Source organism: Neolamprologus brichardi, chromosome 6 (genome assembly GCF_056152115.1).
Source record: "Neolamprologus brichardi isolate AB-2024 chromosome 6, ASM5615211v1, whole genome shotgun sequence".
NCBI classification, from domain to species: Eukaryota; Metazoa; Chordata; class Actinopteri; order Cichliformes; family Cichlidae; genus Neolamprologus; species Neolamprologus brichardi.
The window spans coordinates 1,655,874-1,671,754 of NC_142109.1; the positions used below are offsets into that span (position 1 = coordinate 1,655,874).

At 39.5% G+C, this 15,881-nt stretch overlaps 2 protein-coding genes and 1 pseudogene across 2 annotated transcripts; all 3 read left to right on the forward strand.

The window, feature by feature from the left end:
* Positions 1-1,656: 1,656 nt before the first annotated feature.
* On the forward strand, positions 1,657-2,550 carry LOC148102377 (cystatin-B-like; annotated as a pseudogene).
* Positions 2,551-5,015: 2,465 nt separating this feature from the next.
* On the forward strand, positions 5,016-7,607 carry LOC148102378 (uncharacterized). The gene has a single exon (XM_087842445.1). The coding sequence runs from the start codon at positions 5,091-5,093 to the stop codon at positions 7,323-7,325; it is 2,235 nt and encodes a 744-aa protein (XP_087698571.1). The 5' UTR covers positions 5,016-5,090; the 3' UTR covers positions 7,326-7,607.
* A 6,149-nt stretch (positions 7,608-13,756) lies between these two features.
* On the forward strand, positions 13,757-14,957 carry LOC148102379 (cystatin-B-like). Its single transcript, XM_087842446.1, has 3 exons — positions 13,757-13,914; positions 13,994-14,095; positions 14,720-14,957. Exons 1-3 carry the CDS (start codon positions 13,774-13,776, stop codon positions 14,846-14,848), a joined length of 372 nt encoding a protein of 123 aa, XP_087698572.1. The 5' UTR covers positions 13,757-13,773; the 3' UTR covers positions 14,849-14,957.
* Positions 14,958-15,881: the final 924 nt, after the last annotated feature.

Here is a 15,881-nt window from a genome sequence, read left to right on the forward strand (position 1 = left end):
TTGTTGGGTTAAAACAACATAAGAAATGGTTGAAATCTAAGGGTGAACTAGACCAAGATTAAATTAAATCTATGGTCTAAAGAACTAAACTTGATTTAAAATAACACAGTGTTAATTCAAATAGATTAAAGTATAAACTCGAACTTAGACCTTAAAATAAATAAAACAGTAACCTAGGTTGAAAATAACATCCTTTTAAAGCCAAATAAAAGGTTTTGAGATAAATAGGATAAATTAACAGAAATTATTGAACTAAAAAGGGAAAGGAAATATCTTGTTTTCCTTAAATGTGGTGTGGAATGTTTTATGTAATGTGTGTCAACTGTCTATTCTCTGCTTTTACAAAATAATACGCCAGCAATTTAAACTTATTTTCTGGTCTGGGGTCTTTATTACAAGCTACACTCATTACTACGCTAGTAGTCGAACCTAACTGGTCCTAGTGTACTGTAACGACTCCAGAAGTGTTTTCTTGAACGTATGTGAGGTAAAGAGACCCCCTGGTTAAAAAAACAAACAAAACAACCTAGATAACTGGGTAAAATCTAATTCTACAGCCTTAAACAACAAATAATAGAAATAAAATAATGTCTGAACCACAGAGAGCAGTCTCCACTCTTACTTTTGGGTACTTTTGGGAACTGTGGTTTGCTGAGGTTCAGGTGTCAGACGTAAGGAAGAGCTGAAAGCAGTTTTTTAGGCCATGATTCATGTGTGACCCTCTCCAAACATTACAATCACAGCTCACATCCTGTATTTTCACTTCCCGGCAGACTCGAGAGAATGCAGGAAAAAGGGAATTGTCTAAAAATTTTTGTATTTAAGAGACGTTGTTATGATGATTTCTGATATGAGGTTCAGTTCTACAGTGGTGATCGCAGGGTGTGCACAGGTCAAGTGCCACTATGACCCTCCAGAAAATAACGAGGACAGGGGATGATCGTTCAGCTCTTTAATGGCAGATTTAGCGTGAGTGTGGGTATGTGTGTATGTGTGGTTCTACAAACAGAATGGAAAACAGAACACAAATTACAATCAAATTATAGACAACAAGAATCACCATATAACATATTACAGCCACATACTTGTCTTATAGGCCCTACTACTAAGCTGGCGGCCTTTACTTATAGTCTGAACCATATTTGGCAACAAAGAAAATAAATCTTTCCATCACTTAACTCTTGTGCCCCACTCACTTATGATGCCAACTAAAGAAGGTAAATACACATAACAAATCACCAACTCAAACCGAACTCAGTATGGCCTAGGCGAACTTAGCTTAGCTCGCTTAGCTTAGCTCGCTTAGCTTAGCCCGCTTAGCCTAGCGATAACTTAGCTTATAGAAAATGTACAAACAGAGGATGTCCAGAGCGATAAAACATACAGGCTATCCTTCTTACACAAGGAATATCCTGTAACTCACCAGTCTTATGGACGCACACCCTCTAGTGGCGAGGGAGAAAACGGCATCACAGTCCTGCCTTCAGAACAGACGTTTAAGAGATGTATCCTATAAACACAAAATCAGACTCCCTCTCTCTCTCTTTCTGTGTGTGTGTTTTTTACATGACCTTTTACAAATACCGCCCCTCTAATCACCCCATGACTCGCTGACTCACTGAAGCCCCATAAAAACAGGCTCTGCGTGCGCTTATTCACTATTTGCTCGTTTTTCACCACCAAAAAAATGTGTCAAAATGCCGATGTGTGGAGGGCTGACTGAGGAAAAGGAGGCTGATGAAGAAGTTCAGAAGATCTGTGATGCAGTGAGTAGAAAAGAGAGATTTTACACTCACAACTTTATGCACACACGGGGCCTGTGCTTTATGTTGATGCCATTGTTATTTTTATTTAGATGAAGCCTCTCGCAGAGCAGAAAGCCGAGAGAAACTTCAAGGTTTTCATTGCAGAGAGCTACAAAACACAGGTCGTAGCTGGGACCAACTACTGCACAGTGGCAACTTTACAAATCTCTTCAATATAAAAACATATCATCAATAAGAGCATTGATGGTAGGTAATCTGATCTCTCAGGGGAAACTAAAGCGATGATCACTGGATTTTTTTTTTTCAGCTACACTGAAGCTTCTACACTCTGCGCTTATGTGGTTTTATATTTATGCAGAGGCTCATACAAAACTTTTAGACTTTTTAGCCTGAAATGTTACTTATCACTGCAAATGGAAATAAAATAAAATGGAAATTCATGTGCACTTCATACTGTTTCAGCCATGAACAGAACTCAACAAATGTTCTGTTTGTGAGCCAACGTGCACTCTCTATATATGAAGGTGTAGATTCTCCTTTTCTACATGTTAGCATGTCGTTTGGCTAGTGTGACTTACCACAGCTGTGTTAAAATGATCAGCAGTACTTCTATGTGCACAAGGATCTCCTTTAACTTTTCTTGTACTTCCTTGCAGCTCTATGTTGGAGATGAAGAATATGTTCACCTCGGTGTTTATGAAAAACTCCCGTGTGATGGAGGAATGCTCGAGCTGACCGATCTGCAGCACCCAAGACTCAATATGACAGTATTGAGTACTTCTAATGGGACAATGAACCAGCCAAAACATCAGTGCCTACAGCCTGTACTCTCATTGTAATCCATTAATAACCTGCTGCTTCATGTGGGGAAAGTTTTCCTTGTTTACATATAATAACATACTGCAGGTAATGGAAGGCAAATTGGACCAGTTAAATACGAGGTGGGTAAATAAATGAAGCAGATTATTTTTCTGTTATTGTTTCTGATTTGTGAAATACCTGCAGTTTCAGGAGCCGACTCTATTTCTTCATTTGTCACACTGAAAGAGGCCAGACAATTGCATAATCAGTGAAGGTAAACACATGTTTATTTCCTAATATGGGCAACAGGTAATCAATATAAAATATGCATATTTTTTGGGAAATGGTGCAGACCTTTTGTGCTCAAAGCTGATGAGGGACCACTGGACGTGGAAGACGTTGTCACTGACCACATTTGGTTTGCTGTCTACGGCTACGAAGCAATAAGGCCACATTAGTAATGATCAAAAACTAGCATTGTGCATTGCGCACTAGCACAAGACAAAGAGGACTGGAGCAGAGAACTTCTAAATTTGAAATCTCGCTCTGACTTCTGGTTTCATTGGATTACAAGATAGTCCAAAATGGACTGTCTTGTAATGAATAAGGCATGGCACTGTTTCATTTCAGGTCAGACACATGAATACAGTTTGAACTAACGGGGTTATCTAAATGTATTTTTCTGTTTGGGGTTTTTAGTGTTAGTGCTTCTTCATCAGTTCATTCATGTTCATGCATTTGTTTTTCATGTTTCAATTACTTCTTGTTTTCAGTAGCAGTTGGCTTGATTTATTACTTTGTTACCACCATGTTTTCTTCTACCCAGCAACGCTTTCCTGATCCTCCAGAGGATCCCAAGGAGATCTCAGACCAGATGAGACATAAAGTATAAGCTCTCCAGTAGTTTCTGGGTCTTGCTCATAATTGCCTCTGAGTTAGGTGTGCACTGATAATCTCCCAGGCAAGATCCCACTGGATGTCTTAGAACATAACATAGAGATGAACATAATTATTTTAGCCATTCAGACCCAATTTTAATAAAATACCATTACTAGGAAGTGAACTGACTCAGATCATGTCTGATAGGAGTCAGTCAAAAATAACCACACGGGGTCAAAATGGATTAAAAATAATGTTTTAAATATGCCAAAAATGTCACAAAGCACTGCAGCAGCTTGTTAAATCAGCAGGAGAACCAAATTCACATGATGGTCTTTAAAGACAATTAGTGCTGATTTTTATGCTTGCACACAATTTTACTGTGAGGAGGGGGACACCCAAAAAAGACTGAATCTAAATAGTAAAAATCTTTTGCGAAGAATGCATTTTTTGGAAAGTATCACTTCCATAATTTGCAGCCTTGGGCCAATTCACAGTACTTGGAGAAATAAAATAGCCTGGAAATGAACGTGAAAGTTATTATTTGCTCTCGGTTTCTCCTCATTTACACCTTCCACAGAAGGTTGTGGAAAGGAAACACTTAGATGAGAGCCCCACTGCTTCAAAATTGGCCAAATGACCTTCAGGAAACTAAGCATAAACACCACAGAGATGAAAACAGTACTAAATGATGTATTAATATCCAGAATAGTAATATCTAAAACATATTTTTAGATTGATTACAAGCATTTGGCAGAATATGGGAGCAAATGCTCACAGTCGGGTTGAAGTTTACAGTTTGTACTAGAACTCTCATCTGTTTTATTTATTCTCTCAGGCTAAGAGTTATTTCAGTTATTGGGAATGTATTATTATTAAAAAATTATGTTTACAAGCTTCAAATTAAACATGCGACACATTAAAGTGGCTTCATTTGATTTGTTGGGATATAGTTGGGATATATTCGCTGTACACAATATATCCCAACTATGACTGCGGTGATCCCACACTAAGCTGATAAGATAAGCATTTGCAGCATACCTTATCAAAAAGCAGCCTTCATTTTCTTTTAATATCATACACCATCAGCGAATTGATGTGAGTTTTTAAAATGCAGATGTAGTATATGGTTTATTAGTATTCGCTATGACACAAAAAAGGAAAATTATCCAAATTTTTTATGAATACTTGAAGCATGAAAAGTGAAAAACATCAAAGCTTACAGGAGGATGGGAAAAGGCAAAACTTCACCCACTCTTTTACTCAACCTGTGGTGAGCTGCAAACATAAAGCTGCTAAAATTAAGCAAAAAGCAAACAAATTATCCTCATTCAAAAGTCATGTAAGAACCTCATTGGCTTACGGAATGTTGATGTTATTTTAAAAAAAATTCATACAAAAATATGACCTCATTCATAAATGTCATGTGACAACCTCATTGGCTTATGGAATTCTGATGTCACAGGCTTCTAAAGCTTTGATCCTTTGATCCTTTGATCCTCATGAATCCTTAAATAGGGGTGAGGATGAAAAACTTTTAGTCCGTTATTTGCAGCAGTTGAGTTAGCAGCATTCAAACGTTCACCAGTAAAACATTTTCAAACATTTGGATCCTTTTTGTACTCACGGTATACAGACTCCAACATGTCTCAGAAACAGCAAGAAAGACAAGAAGTTGACCACAGCTCTATTCCATGGTATGAGTCCCTAGACCCTTATATCAGCTCTCTTCCTTGGGATGAACAGGTAGAATTAGAGGAAAAGCGATTGGAAGAAATGGAGAAAGAAAATCTCATGAACAGGGAGAAGATTAAGATCCTGACGGAAGAAAATGACAGAAAGAGTGCTGAATTAGAAAAATTATCCTACCAGCTTCAGGAAAAACAGGGTATTGTTGAGGAGAAGCAAAGGGATCTCCAAGATAAGAACAATCAGGAGCTCCAAGAAAAGCTTGATGAAGCTTTGGAAAAAATTAAAGATCTGCTCCAAAAGGAGAAAAAAGAGAGCATTAAAGGGGATAAAATGCTCAAGAAGAATCAGGAGCTCCAAGAAAACCTTGACAAAGCTCTGGAAAAAAATAAAGATCTGCTCCAAAAGGAGAAAAAAGAGAACATAAAACAGGAAAACATGGTCAAGAAGAATCAGGAGCTCCAAGAAAAGCTTGACAAAGCTCTGGAAAAAAATAAAGATCTGCTCCAAAAGGAGAAAAAAGAGAACATAAAACAGGAAAACATGGTCAAGAAGAATCAGGAGCTCCAAGAAAAGCTTGACAAAGCTCTGGAAAAAAATAAAGATCTGCTCCAAAAGGAGAAAAAAGAGAACATAAAACAGGAAAACATGGTCAAGAAGAATCAGGAGCTCCAAGAGAAGCTTGACGAAGCTCTGGAAAAACTGAAAGAAATCCACCAAGAAGAGAAACAACAGTCCACACAGCAGAGAGACATGCAGAGCAAACTCCAAGCCATGGAGGAAAAATACAAAGCGCTGCAGGTGAAGCATGACAAAAATCTGTACAAAAATAAACAGTTGCTTCAAGACAAGAAGCAAATGGAAATGAAACTGAAAGAAATGGACTCCAATGTTGACGAGATGGAAGAAAAACACAGATTGCTCCAAATCAGGCTCGATAAAACAGTGCACAGAAATAAAGAGTTCATTCAAAAGAGAGAGGAACAAGAAATGCTCGAGAAAGAAACGGATTCCAAGCTTGAAGTCTTGGAGGAAGAACTGAAAATGCTGCAAATGACTCTTGAGAAAACACTGCTCAAAAATAAAGAGATGCTTCATGAGAAAGACCAACAGAAAATACATCAGGAAGAAATGGATTGCAAGCTGAGAAACATCGAGAAACAAAATGAAGGCTTGCAAGTAATGCTTGATGAAGCTCTGGAGAGAAATAAAGAGTTCCTTCACGAGAAAGACCAACAGAAAATACATCAGGAAGAAATGAATTGCAAGCTGAAGAACATCGAGAAACAAAATGAAGGCTTGCAGGTAATGCTTGATGAAGCTCTGGAGAGAAATAAAGAGATCCAAGACAAGAAACAACAGCCCGTAGAGCAGAGAGACCTGCAGAGCAAACTCCAAGCCATGGAGGAAAAATACAAAGCTCTGCAGGTGAAGCATGACAAAACTCTGCACAAAAATCAACAGTTGCTTCAAAACAAGAAGCAAATGGAAATGAAACAGAAGGAAATGGACTCCAAGCTTGACGAGATGGAGGAAAAACACAGATTGCTCCAAATCAGGCTCGATAAAAAAGTGCACGGAAATAACGAGCTGCTTCAAGAAAAAGACCAACAGAAAATACAACAGGAAGAAGAAAAACTTGTTCTTCAGAGGAAAAATGAAGAACTCCAAGAATTGTATAATGAAACGAAGTACAAAACAACTGTACTGGAAGGAGAAAAGAAAAAACTGGAAAATCAATGCTCAGCGATGCAGAGTAGCATCAATGAAATGCTGAGAAAAAATAAAGAACTTGAAGAACTTTCTAAGACCTTGAAGCACAAAACCACTGAAATCCAGGCGGAAAAGCAAGAACAACAGAAAACACATAAAGACCTGCAGTGTAGACTTCAAGATATCCAGAAGAGAAACCAGCAGCTGGAAGACATGCACACAGATGTGCACGAGGCAAAGCGAATAGAGGAGGCAACAGTTAAAGAACTGAAAGACAAGCTTGAAGAAAAACAAGAACAATTAGAAGACATGGTGAAAAGATGCAACAAACTTGAGAAAGAAAACACAGAAACAATGGATGAGCTGAAAACCCTCATCATTGAGAAAAAAGTGCTCGTGGACGAGTATCTGAAAAAGAAGAAAAAACGCTTCTTCTGGTTCTGGAGGAGAGACACTGCTACTTCTCACCTGATGTAACCTCGTCTTCCTCCACCTCTATTCCATCTTCATTTTCCCCCTTCCCCTTCCCCTTCCCCTCCCTCCTTTTTCTTTTTTCACCCTCACCCCCCGACCAGTCCCGGCAGTTGACTGCCCCCTCCTGAGCCTGGTTCTGCCATAGGTTTCTCCTTTAGGTTTCTTTCACTTTAAAAGGAGTTTTTCCTATCCACTGTCGCCTGGTGCTTGCTCAGAGGGGATTGTTGGGGTTTTCTATGCCCCCTTTTTTTTTTTTTACCTCTTTTCCCCCTTCTACCTTTTCCTTTACCCAATAAATACAATTGGCCTTATTTTACATGTGTTTGAAAAATGTCTTCATTCAACAATAATTGATCTTAGGTATAAAAACAAGAAATGTGTAATAGCTGCATGTGTGTTTGTGTGTGTGCATAATATACATACTTGTATCCCAGAAAGAATTAATACTAGATGGGTAGAGACAGGTTTTAAAGACTACAAATGAAAACATGTGAGTCCTATAATCTAAGCTCGTTTAACCAATAGGTGATGTTACATTTTAAATTAGGCACTTCATTACAGGACTGCCATTGTACCGAGGTACATTAAATAACATGAAAATGGATTTCTCGTGTCTCAGGTGACCTCGCTGTGAAGCTATTAACTTGTTGAATAATTTAGCTCTGCAAATGCAAAGTTATTTCTCACCACAGAGGGGAGGGAAATTCAGAAAGTCAAAAAAAATTAAAACTTGTAAACATTACAACTCATTCAACATGCCAACAAGGCATCAAGGAAATAAAGACATCTCAGTATCAGCTCTCTTCATGTCATCTACTGACAGCTAAATGAGCACAATTCTATGGTTTTCTTGGCTTTTGGCATCTATTCGTCAGCTGAAGGTTTATACATCATTATAATCAGGACAGCCAGACTGGGAGACAGATCCAAAGTTCTCAGTCAATGATGAAAATCAAGCTTTTTTAGTTCCATCATATTAAAGCAAATTGCATTTTCATTTCCATTTGTCCTGACAGGAAATAGCAGAAAATACCACATTTTGTTTAAACATGGGATGAATGCTATGCAGTTTAATATCTGAGCTGATATTGTGCTACAAAACAACAAAAATCATTCCTATTTTCACACGTGAAGTCAAAGTTTTCTGGGAAGTTGAGTATATTGGATGTTTAACAGATGTTTTAGACTTCTAGAGACCGACAGATGTTAGTTTAAATCAAATCTGAATCCAATGTGCTTATCTGTCTAGTTGTGGTCTGCACAGATGTCAGGTTTTTAAAACTAATTAAAGGGCAATAGTGTGATATTTTGTATTTATTTATTTCCTTTTCTTTGTCTTTCTTTAAGAAATTTGTATTGAAATAACAACAAGAGCAAGGGCCTTTATGTTGGGTCTGTGTTTCCACAAGCCCCGCTAGTTTAGAGACTTATGCTTCATGAAGAAAACAAGACAGGCAGTGATCGATCGATTTACTTGCAAGGGAGGCCTCGTTGGTGTCTACCACAAAATGACCCCAACGACGGCCTCCGCTTGCTGCCTTTTATTGGGAAAACAGTTCACACAATACACATCACAGCAAAGCAACGCCCACATGGTTCTAAGACAAGGCACCACGCGTGTGTATGTGTAAACATCTGTATGCATGTGAGAATGTGTGTGTGTGTTTGAGTGTGTCTCTCTGTGAGCGTGACCAACTGTTTCTAGCAACATCCTTAGTCATAAAATGCCAGTCTCCCCCACACCCAATGTATGGTTCAATTCCTATATTGGTTCACCATGCACAACACAGTGAAGCCATAAAAAGGGCAGGAAGCTTACCAAACATCAAACAACCCTTCACAAGGATGTGCTTGTGATAAAACACTACAGCCCCCCCCCCCCCCCCCCCAGAACCTCAAGAGGCTGGGAGGGGGACAAAGTAATTCCTTCCTAAAGAAGTTCTGTGTCAGACTAAAAGAGTTGACTTTAGACTTAACTTGCTGTCGTCTGATCTTCAAGCTAACTGTATACCCATGAAGGTGGTATTTATGTTTTTAATTGCATTAAAAAAACAACAAAAATAAATAAATCCCCACCAAAATATCACACAGCACTCTTTATTGCCCTTAATGATATAAGCAGTAAATGACACTATAAACTGAGTTGATCTTACTTACTGGATATAATATGTTTTGGTCATGAGTCATGCTCTGAGTGCGTGCACCCTGACGGCTCCACTCCGTCAGTCATTAAGCCTGGGAATGCTGGGCACCCCGTGGCTGGAATAAGAGAGCTGCACACTGAAGTGGGAAATGTCAGATATAGGCTGGTGGTGAGGAAAGTCCAGGACTGCCAGTGTGTGTTCAGATACCTGTAAGTATATTGATTACTGCAGTGTGTGTTATTGATGGTAAGAGTTCTGGTGATGTTGACTATGAATGCAACTGCATCTTGTATTTATTTAATCAGTGTTTTGCAGTTATCTTGTAAATGTGAAAGCATTGTGACATGTACAGCATTTTGGACGGCCTCAGTGCTGCGTGTGTTTAATTACCTCCATAGTGCTGCGTGCACCAGAATAGTTGCAGCTGTCAACCTTACGGTAAGTTGGTGGCAGAGCAGTGGGGAAGGCTAAAGTAACTGTGCATGTGTAGATTATATAAATGAACATATAAATTATATAAACTGTATAATCTTTTAATCAATTAATGTATTATTTTAAAATTCCCCTCTTGCCCCTGCAGACTGTCTATCCTTCCAGCTCAGGTCTTCCACCAGAGGCCTGGGATCTTGAGGGTCCTGTGCAGTATCCTGCTGTTCAGGACAGAGATCTCGGATGTTGTTCCAGGATTTCCTGGTGCCACTCGCCTAGCTTGGGAGTCACTGCACCTAGTGCTCCAGTTACCACTGGGACCACTGTTACCTTCACCCTCCACATCTTCTCTGAGCCCTTGGTACTTTTCAAGCTTCTCGTGTTCCCAGTTGTTACATGATATAATCTCGATATCTTTCTACAAAGGGACAAACTCTGCAAAAGCTGTCCTATCGATGCATCAATCAGCATCAATCTCCTTTTTGTTTTCTTTTTTTATTTTTGCATCTACCATTTCCAGCTCCAAATGTTAACTAGAAAAGTGTAATAATTAGGCAGAGCACCCTGAAACCCACTTAAAAGCGTGTGAAGAGAAGATTTTCCCCAGAAAAAACAAAACAAAACAAAGCAAGAACTAGGGAACAGTAAAATCCAATCTCTACAGCCTTAAACAACAAATAATAGTAATAAAATAATATCTAAACCACAGAGAGGAGTGTACACTAGAGCAGGGGTGTCAAACTCCAGGCCTCGAGGGCCAGTGTCCTGCAAATTTTAAATATCATCCTGGGTCAACACACCTGAAACACCTGATTAGTTCATTACCAGGCTTCTGGAGAACTTTAAGACATGTTGAGGAGGTAATTCAGCCATTTAAATCAGCTGTGATGGATCAAGGACACATCTAAAACCTGCAGGACACCGGCCCTTAAGGCCTGGAGTTTGACACCTGTGCACTAGAGGTAGGTGGATCAATACCAACTCTAGTATTGGTATCTGATCGATACTAGCTCATTAGGATCAATACTTTGTTTCTATCTCCTTAAGCTCAGTAGGTATAATTGTATTACATAAATAACATTTTTGGAGATTTGGAAAGGCTGAGGTTCAGGTGTCAGAAGTAGGATAACCAGAAAGGAAGAGCTGAAAGCAGTACTTAGGCTGTGATTCATGTGTGATCCTTTCCAATATTTCAATCACAGCTCACACTACGGTGGCCCTGAGAAGCCAAACGGACTGCAACTTCAGGAAACACTTGCAAAAAGAAAAACGCTGCAAAAAGAAAAAACACTTGCAAAAAGAAAAACGCTGCAAAAGCACACACAACACAACGGAAATAGGAAAAAAGACAACGGAAATGTTTCTGGGGAGACAATAACCGGACGGACCAGTTGCACGAACCAAAACATGCTAACAAGTGCACTGGGACTGGGAGACACTTCAACAAAGTGGCCAAAGAGTAAACTTTCAAAAGTAAGTTTTGAATATTATGTCACTTATTTATGTGCAAATGTTTAATAACGAGGAACATTAAAACATTACTGTTGGCCACATGCCGACAAAGTTATGTGACATTAGCGATGTTTGTACTTTCAGTGTTTACTTTGTTTTAAAGTCTTTACTTTATACGCCGTTCGATAGTCGACCTTAATCTTACAGAGAATCTGATGATTTTGTGGATAATTAAAGTCAGTCATATATCCACAAACACAACAGGCTGAAAGTCAGTGATGCTGCTCGGTTTGCAGTCCTGAATATCACGGCACAAGCAGGATTCACTGCACTGTTAATGTTAGCTATGTTATATTGCTGCCTCTGTTCGGTGGTGTCGAGCCAAACAGACTTTAACGTGTGTTTGAACGAGCTGACGGTTCACTCGTTAAGCTGAAAGAAAGATGCTTTAATCACAGCAGTCACACATGTGTCCACTGTACCAGCTGGGAACTCTTCTTGTTTAGCACTCGTAATAACACAAACACTAAATCCTCCTGTTTGTAGCAGTGTGTACACCTGAGACTGTCACCTGTCTGTCCTGCACTCTCTCTCTGTTTCTTTCTCTCTGATTGTGGAATAAAAGTATGAACATGTATTTATAAGTTACACTTGTGTTTGAATCCTGCAGCTTATCACACATTTGATTTCCATGTGTCACAACTGCAAGTGTCCAGAGTGAGGACAGACTGAGGGACCCACTGCTGCACATCATCTGTGAGGCTTTGCACCCCTGATGATCCAGCAGGACAAACTCAGCAGTGTGTGAGGAAGAGGAGGACGAAGAGCCAGCAGCAGCTGACAGATGGAGAGAATAGACAGACTGTTCCCTGTTTGTGAGGGACTGCTAGGAAAGTTTAGAATAACTAATTGTCTGTCCTGAATCAGTCTTATTAGGTAATGTTCAAATAATGTTATCATCCCAGTGTTTTCAGTGTGGGAGAAAGTACTCAGGGCCTTCAAGTTACACACTATGAAAGGCAGCAACAAGTTTAATGTTCAGAAACCTAAAGTATGTATCAGCAGCAGAATGGAGCTAAAAATAAATGTTTGTTTCAGTTCTATGAAGCTTTGAGTATTTTGGATCAGTAGCACTGCTGTGTTTGCATCATATTGCTGTAATTGTTTACATGCTTTATATATTCTGAGGTAAGTTGATCTATAGTGTTACATCATATTCTATAAGGATGTTATGTGTTTGTATACTTTCTGCCCAGTTTGACCCATTTAGCAGAAGTCAGCCTGTTTAAGGCTCTGATATCTATTCTGTATGACTAAAAGAAGTTATGACATGGTCTGATTTTCTCACCCAATAAAGGAATATTTCATATATCAGTCTACTCTTCATTCTATCAGACACAGTTATCACAGCTCGTACATTTGCTTTTTACACATATATGTAAGCATTGAGCCAAATTTAGTAATGCCAACATATTAAAAGAACAATATTTGTCTCTTATATATAATACATCTATATATACACTGTCACAGATACTTGTCTTTAAGTGAAGATTTAAGGTGATAGGAAATATAAATAAATGCAACTTGAATCTTTACTGAAGCTCAGTGTTTGACACAGAGTTCATGTTCACTGCTGTAATAACTAATAATGATTAATATAATATTGGCCATATTATATTTACATTACCAAAGTGAGATGACTTTAGTCTCATGAACAACATTAGCTAATTGTTATTTACTAGCTAATCTTAAATGACTGTTCAGTACAGAAATGAAGCCCAACAATCACGTTTTACAGTCCTGTGGTCTCAGCCTCGGATACTTATTAAATCACACAAAGCTCGTGTAGAAACAAATGTACAAAATATGTTCTCCTTCATTTCTGTCAAACAAAGATGTATGAAACGTTTCCAGCTGTTAGTATCGTGGTTGCTAGGCAACCTGGGCAGCGCGATGGAGGCTAGACCGTCCAATTTCACAAGCCCCGCACTTCCGGCCGCAGCGATCTTTGAGTACGCGGCCCTTGAGGACCGTTAAGGCTGCGTACTTTAAGGCTGCAGACCCTGAAGTGGGAAACAGTCCCTGAATTGGGATACAGCCATACATACATGTTTTGGTTCGTGCAACTGGTCCGTCCGGTTATTGTCTCCCCAGAAACATTTCCGTTGTCTTTTTTCCTATTTCCGTTGTGTTGTGTGTGCTTTTGCAGCATTTTTCTTTTTGCAGCATTTTTCTTTTTGCAAGTGTTTTTCTTTTTGCAGCATTTTTCTTTTTGCAAGTGTTTTCTGAAGTTGCAGTCCGTTTGGCCTCTCAGGGCCACCGTACATTGAGATTAAAAATCTCATTTTCAAGAGAGACCTGGTTTACATAGGGGTTATATATAAAATGTAAAAATTGCCGCATCTCTTTCCGTGCGCTGGTCCAAAATGCGGAGTCTTGTGAATTGCCGTGTGTTTATAACCTTTTTGGTTGTTTTTTACCAACAAAATGTTGTCGGAGTAAAAATGATTGGAGGGTTGACCGAGGAGAAGCAGGCTGATGAAGCAGTTCAGAAGATCTGTGATGCAGTGAGTAGAAAAGTGAGATTTGACACTCGCACACACGGGGCCTGTGCTTCATGTTGGTGTTGCTGTTATTGTTCTTCAGATGAAGCCTCTCGCAGAGCAGAAAACCGGGAGAAACTTCGAGGTTTTCACTGCAGAGAGCTACAAAACGCAGCTCGTAGCTGGGACCAACTACTTCATTAAGGTAATGTTTGTAATTCAAGCGTTTATGTGGTAATTTATATGGATGTTCATACAAAACTTAAACTGTTACGGTTAAAACTGTCACAGCCATAACAGAGCTCAAAAAATGTTCTGTTTGTGAACACTAGCCATCATGCACTATGTAGCCAAAGAAGTGGATGCCACTTTTCCACATTGTAAGATGGTTTATTTACTTAACAGCTCTTTAAAACTTCGCAGTAAAATGTTGAGGAAAAGCACCGAGTTTTTTAAATGGACTAACAATGAGGTGGATTTACTGCTGCGAGTAACACAAAAGTACAAAGTTGCAAAAGTGAGTGAGAATGAAAGAATTTGAAGAAAAGCTATCTGGAGCGTGTACAAACTGATATTAATCTTTAATAGGGCTGTCAAAATTGATAGCAAACAAAACTGCTGTGTAATGCCCTCCTTCATCTTAGTTTGTGAACACTAGAAACATCGTGCACTCTATATAGATGAAGACGTGGATTCTCCTTTTCACATCTTGGCATGTTGTTTGGCTCACAGCTGTGGCTTACTTTACCACAGCTGTGATAAAATGATCAGGATTACTTCTATGTGCACATTAAGCATCTCCTTTAAGTTTCCTTGTATTTCCTTGCAGGTCCATGTGGGAGGAGGCGAATATGTTCACCTTTGTGTTTACAAGAAACTTCCGGTTTATGGAGGAACGCTCCAGCTGACCAGACTGCAGCACCCCAAGAGTCAACATGACACTATTGCGTACTTCTAATGGGAGAACGAACCAGCCAAAGCATCAGTGCCCACAGTAGTCTCATTGTAATTCATTAATAACCTGCCTCTTCATGAGGGGAAAGCTTTCCTTGTTTCCATATAATAACATACTGAGGATAATGGAAATAAGACAAACTAGATCAGTTAAATACGAGGTGGGTAAATAAATAAAGCAGAATTTTTTTTTTCTGTGTGTGTGTGTGTAATTGTAAGATACATTCTGTGGTCATAGGGGCTATTTTTATATGTGATTGGTTGGGGAATTGAACTGACTCACAATTCACCACTTATGTGACTCACTTCAGAGATGCCATCAGAATAGCAAGGATAACCAGCGCAGTTTCAAAGAAACAAATAAAACATCTACTTTTGTCCATAGTGAAGCAGATAATACGTTTGAAATAAACATTATGCTTTAAAAAGAGCTGTAAAATAGTGAGACTGTCATGGTGAATTGGGTTAAAGGACTCAGGTGCGAGACTTCTTGCAGAGTGACAGTGAATTTATTCACAGTGAAAAAAAATAAGGCAACAGTTCGAGGCTGTAATCCAAAAGGGCAGTGCAGTGATAGGGTGACTTCTCCCCTCGGTGACAGTGCAGTGATTATCCAAAACTACTTCTTGTGCCTGCTCCTCCTCCGATCCCTGCATCCTGGAGACAGATGAGAGAAAAACACGCACGGTAACTTAAACGTTCTCTCTCCTTCACAAACTAGGGATGCTAATCACGACTACGCTACCCGGTTTAGCTCAACGTTCCAGCGTTGGTTGTGACCCGACCGCGCCGTTAAATAGGTCTGCTTCGGATTAGTAGCAGCCGGCGAAGTGATCAAGCACAGGTGTGGCGATTCCAGCTCAGGATACTCCCCCCGGGTCAGCTGCCGTTCCGTGCCACGGCTTCCGGAAGTACGTGTTCCCGCATACAAACACACACGCACAGGATGGAGAGGAGAACACCACAAAGTACACACAAACACAACAAAAATTGGCAAGGCGACCGGTGAGGACCGTCTAGCTGTGACAGAGACATCT